Source organism: Leuciscus leuciscus (genome assembly GCF_965113295.1).
Source record: "Leuciscus leuciscus genome assembly, chromosome: 3".
Taxonomy (NCBI): domain Eukaryota; kingdom Metazoa; phylum Chordata; class Actinopteri; order Cypriniformes; family Leuciscidae; genus Leuciscus; species Leuciscus leuciscus.
In genome coordinates, this window is record NC_138727.1 from 28,426,943 (window position 1) to 28,433,024 (window position 6,082).

Here is a 6,082-nt window from a genome sequence, read left to right on the forward strand (position 1 = left end):
TCAATGCACTGTGAACTAATTATGATCATGAACAATTTTATCAACTAACATTAACAAAGGTTAATAAATGCTGTAAAATATATTGCAATATGTCATGTCTATATTGGGTGCGTGTGTGGGTGGTACATAAACGTGTGTTTTTTTTTTTTTTTTTTTTTTTTTTTTTTTTCTGTTTGTGTTTTACCTGGTGGAGACGGGCAAGAGAGGAAGGTATGATGCGAAGGGGCGGTGTTAGACAATACCACCCCACAAATGTATTCCAACCCTCTGTCATTCTGAACAGCTTTTACTTAGAACTATTCTCTCATCCCCTGATCCGTTATAGCCTGATCAGGCGACGGAGCTCTAGCGAAATAAAAGAGAAGACAGGATTTAACGGAGATGATTTTCGATTAAAGGGCTGTTTTATCGCCAGTTCATTCTCAAGTCGCGCTCAAGAGGACTGACAACATTTCACTACTTTTTCTACAATTTTATCGACAGAGCAATGTCCATTGTCTAGAGTCCGGGGTCACGATGCATCACTCCCAGATTTCTATCTCAAGATCGAAGGCATCATCCATTATTTTTACAAACGAAAAACAGTGAAAGGCAGAATTGCTCAGCATCTGGAACATTTTAACTGGAACATATATCACTTTGTTATTTGAGGATCTCAGAGTAAATGGGGAAATATAATATAACTTGGCCGGAAGATGCTCAATGAACGAAATTACATAAAGACGCGAGGATAGAGTAAAGAGTTGGACAGCTTGTAAAGGACAAGGTTCTTCTTTCTGGAGCTGTCAAGTGCAAAACACGGTTTGTTCATTTATGCGTGAAAATTATATTTAACTGACCTATTATATTTATATTTGTATTATCTCAAATGTATAGGTAACATTTATTATAGCTTATAAATATGTTAATCCGTAATTTCAATATGTATTTGTTAGTGAAATGTTTAGAACTACAATTATTTTGAATAAGCTATAATTATTTTGAAAACTGTTCCGCGCAAAAGCACTATCAACAGTTTGTACAACTGTTGCTTTACACCTTTTCTTATATTTAATTTATACGTTTTAGAGTTAGCCTACACTGTATACATATAGTTCATACACCAGTAATTAACGTTTTCCATTGCCTTTTCACACTGCGCATATTTTTTTATTTTTTTTAAACTAGCAAACACCTAAACCAACTCATTTAAATAAATGAAACATGTATTGTTGTAAATATTTAGGATAACTTTTACAACTAACGTGGCAGTCCATTATCAATTGTGTGAGAGAGAATTTATGTTGATCTAAAAGCAAAGTTACCACAACAGATGTTAACCTTTTGAACCATTTATTATTCTGGTTCCGTTTTGTCCTGTCAGGCAGCAGGCGCCAAGCGTTAGCCTATAGTGTGACAGATGGATGACTTAAATTGTAGGCTAGAACATGACTCCAGCATGTACTTCATGTTGGAGCCCTATATTGGAAGGTTCTGAAAACATATTTAAATAGACAACAAAAGAGGTTGTGCGTTTGCAAGGTCTATTTTAAACAGATGTGTGTGTGTTATTAGAAATGCAAAAACTGTTATATTTTAACAATAAAATTATTATTTTGGCCTCTTTTAAAAATAACTAATCAAAATTCAGATGCTTAAAATTGAAATGTGCATTTCTTCGAATAGCTATTAGTGGTATAAAATGTTTTAAAATGTACTACATATTTGTATTAAAATGCATAGCATATTTGCTATGCACCTTCTGCAAATAGGCTACGGTGTCATGGCCATTGATTTTTTGTGAGAGCTGTTGTGAAAATATTATTGTTGTTTGAGCAAATATCTTATTAAAGTAGGCACCATTGAGTGTGCAAAGAAGAGAAAAACATTGGGGAAGGCAGATAAAGAATCTTGAAAAAATAATACAAAACTGTGTAAACATACAATTTGTTTATTGTTTTATTGACCTAATTGTAAGTATGTATTTGTGTTTCAGGACTTTGTGAAACTGATAAATAATAAGAAACTGGTTGAAACTGAAAATGATGTTGAGTCCAGAACAAACTGATTCAGATCTGCCGTGGAGCCAGTCAGACGCTGAAACTATGCTGAACGATATTAAGGTTGGTTGCATCACGGATGAGCCCATGGAGGGAGAGGGCAAGACGAAGTCTCTGGCCCCGCAAACCCTCAGCAGGGAAGAAAAGAGGAGGCGCAGACGCGCCACAGCCAAATACCGTTCAGCCCATGCCACCCGTGAGAGAATCCGGGTTGAAGCTTTCAATGTTGCCTTTGCCGAACTGAGGAAGCTGTTACCTACCCTGCCTCCTGACAAAAAGCTGTCCAAGATTGAAATTCTGAGACTAGCTATTTGTTATATTTCATATCTAAATCATGTGTTGGATGTTTAGCATAAGGTCCCTATATATGAACATACTTCAAGGACACATGGGGGCCTATTTTCGGCAAACAACACAGTATCCTAATTTCGCAGTTTGTGGTCTGACATTTTGGCTTTTTGCGCTACCTACATTATAAGTGCAATTGGAAGAGATTGAAACCACGTAAGATGGCTACCACCCAAGTGTTCACTAGACAGGTATTAATGAATTTAATGAGATATTATAGCTTAGAGCGGAAATAAAAAACCCTTTAACCAAAATGGTGATTGCTCAAAGAGTTGTGAACCATTTAAGACTGTGGTCCCTGCTTTAAGATACACAGAACAAATGATGCAATAAGGTCAAGAGGGACTTAAAACAAATTGAATAACTTATGTTATTATATGTGTATATGGATTTTTTTTTTCTAACGGAAAGAAGTACAGAGATAACCCGTTGCATCACTCTGTATAACAGTGAGGGGAAAAAACAGCCCCTCTCCTCTAGCTGCTCTGTAGATCTTGTTAGTAGTAGTTCAATCAGGAGGAAATGACGTATAAGTGCCACTTGAATTATGACATCGAGATTATAACCACTCGTATTTAAATATTTATTTGTTATTTATTATACTTGTTGAATATGTTTTGATATGATTCATGTCATTTACATTTTCTTTTGAAAGATTGTTGTTTAGAATAATGTACGTTGGTTGTAGGCAATGTTGCTAAAAGAAAAGTTACTGCGTGTTAGACTGTCATTCAGTAATGATCAGAAAAATGTTAAGCATCAACTTGCACCTTTAGTGTTTATTTATTTGAGAAATCTATATATATATATTTTTTTTTTTTATGCAATTAGTTAGGTAAATCTGCTGTTTTTCCTCATCCATTTGTCATGAATTAGAACAACAAATTTATTACAACGAAATCTTTTCTGAATAACAAGTATTTAAATCAATGGTCCACTAATCTCGATTGAATTGTAGGCCTATATGATTTATGAGACAATAGACTGGCAATTTGTTGTATGACCAAAAACTACATAATAATTCTTACATTTTCTTTCACATGTGTTCATGTGTGATGTCTGAAATGTTTATATTCATAAAATGATACAATAAGTTACATTATGTTATAGTAAGTTATTTTTTTGTGAAAACATACCTGCTATCCAAAGATCTTTCTTGACTTTTCAGGGCCATGCCCTTTATTTTGTTGTTTATTCGTTTATCTTTTTTAAATAAAATAACAATCAAAACATGTAGATTTTTTTATCACAATGGCAAATATCTATTAAAATAAAATAGTGTCTATTTGTTAAATTTAATAAGATTAAATACAAATAAATTTGCCAAGATTTGTAAATTCAGTGGAAAACAGATGAAGAGTGGTCAGTCACATTAAGCATTGGAGTGTGGGTTTTGCATTACCTGTGTTTGCTCCTTGTTCTCCCTCTTGGCTGAAAAGCCGTTTCCCCAGAGAGGGGGCAGGTGTTACTCCAGACAAGCCAAGACAACCAAATTACTGGCCGTCTGGCACCTCCCGTGGGAAACACAGACACACACACGCATGCACGCACGCATGTTTCATGGGGATACTCCATATAAATACTGATTTGTATACTGTACAAACTGTATGTTCTATACCTAAGCCTAAATTGTCTGCATTTTCAAAAAACAACTCAAAGAATGATTTACAAGCAGTTTTCCTCATGGGGACCAAAAATGTCCCCACAAGGACAAGGATTTCGGATATAGCCATCTTGAGAGAGAGAGATTTTTTTTTTTTTTTTATGTTTAAAAATAAATTGAGAATATATACATCATTATCTTATACAAAAAAAAAAAATTATAAATTATATATATAATCAATGTTGTTCAGTGGATGAACAAAGAATTTCACAGTTTGTAGAGTCTTCTGTAGGTCTTTTGCTGTTATCCAGACTTTGTGTGCCTTTATTTAAAGAGCAGGATACTTGTGGAACCCACACTTCCAATCTCATCTCTTTAATTGCCTCCAATTAGCTTTTGGTGAAGTCATAACTTACTTTTTAGGTTAACTTATTTTTTTCAGCCTGCCAAATAATCACCCAATGTCTTCAATAAAATTTTTAAAAGTACAACTGTTTGCGTGTTATTAATTTAGTCAGAATGTAATTTTCTAGAGTTGTGACATCCATGAAGATCGGACCATACTGTATTTTTGCAATAATCAATGCAGAAATCCAGTTATTTTCAAAGGGTTCACAAACTTATTTTTGCCACTGTATATATATATATATATATATATATATATATATATATATATCAATGTTATATAAATATATAACAACACTCACATCTAGAAAGAATCAGCAAACTAGTATAGTTACCCCAGACTGCTATGGCCAAACCCAACCGTTGGTTTATATTTGTTTAATTAAATATCTAGTCACACTTTAGATAAGGGTCCAATTCTCACTATTACCTAACTATTAACTATGATTTTGCCTCAATAAACTCCTAATTACTTATTTATAGTTAGTAAAGTATTTGGTAGGATTAAGAGATGCACTGTAAAATATTGTCATGCAAAATAAGGCATTAATTTGTGCTTTATAATTACTAATAAACAGTCAATATCCTATAAATATGCATGCTAATAAGCAACTAGTTAATAGTGAGAATTGGACCCTAAATTAAAATGTTCCCAAATATTTAAACCCAACAGTTGGGTTTGTCCATATTTTACCCAAGCATGGGGTGAAACAACCCAGCATTTTTTAGAGAGTATAGTACAGTGGTTTCTCAAGCGAACCACTGGGAATATATGTTTGGATTATCACTCATTCAAAACCTCAGTTCTCTCTGGCTCTGAACACCCTGTTTGTCACCCTTATATTTGTACAACACTGAACAGTCTGTGGTTTTAGAAGCATCACTTTCCTTGATCAAATATATTGGTATAGTATCTGTTTAATTCACATTTTCTCTTCACTTGCTGAAGATAACAAAACATTCTACACTTACACAACAGCACTCACATTCATACACTGGCTCAGTCATTGCATGATAGTGCTTAATGCAACTTTGTAATGTCTTGAGACCACCAGAAAGGATTTGCAAGAGCATCTCTTGTAATCCAAGGCTTAACATGCTTTTTCCAGATGATAATTAACTTTGTTTATTGTTGGCTGATGTCTCTAAAAAGATTTGACAGTACAAGTAGTAGTGCATTGTAAAATATTTACGGTCATTTAGCAAACATAACACCAGTTTCAATATAAAAACATACCCTAATCTAAAACTGCCAACTGTAGTCCTGTTTTGAGTGGGTAACAGACTGTGAATGTAGCCGGCACATGTGTGTTTGTTTATGAGAAAAGGCCATATTGCCTCTCTGTTCACCATGGATTATGTAATGGCAAAGACCTACAAGTGACCATATGTCAGGAAGTGTACAGACGGCCAAGAATTCTATTCACTATTGTCCTGTTTGTGGTTCTCACATCATCATAATTCAGGTACACTTTTCTAGAATTCAGAATGGGACAATATACATAGGACACACATTCACATTTCCATTTATTCTAAGTGAAGCTTCTGACTAGAGAAAGACAAGAAGAAGCAGCCATATGTCCACAGGTCTTAGCACTTAAAAAGCAGAAGGGAGTGTCTGCGTCTTTTATCCTCCTCCATTATAATTGTGTTCAATCTTCAGTGCCTAAAGCCCATCTCCCAATAC

General features: G+C 34.3%; 1 protein-coding gene across 1 annotated transcript; it reads left to right on the plus strand.

The window, feature by feature from the left end:
- Positions 1-207: 207 nt before the first annotated feature.
- Positions 208-4,092, plus strand: LOC309494887 (helix-loop-helix protein 2-like). The gene is made up of 2 exons (XM_082164345.1): positions 208-801; positions 1,976-4,092. The coding sequence occupies exon 2, from the start codon at positions 2,022-2,024 to the stop codon at positions 2,388-2,390; it is 369 nt and encodes a 122-aa protein (XP_082020471.1). The 5' UTR covers positions 208-801; positions 1,976-2,021; the 3' UTR covers positions 2,391-4,092.
- Positions 4,093-6,082: the final 1,990 nt, after the last annotated feature.

What these genes read in the sequence shown, in the direction of transcription:
- LOC309494887 (XM_082164345.1), top strand. Translation starts at nt 2,022, where the DNA reads ATGATGTTGAGTCCAGAACAAACTGATTCAGATCTGCCGTGGAGCCAG.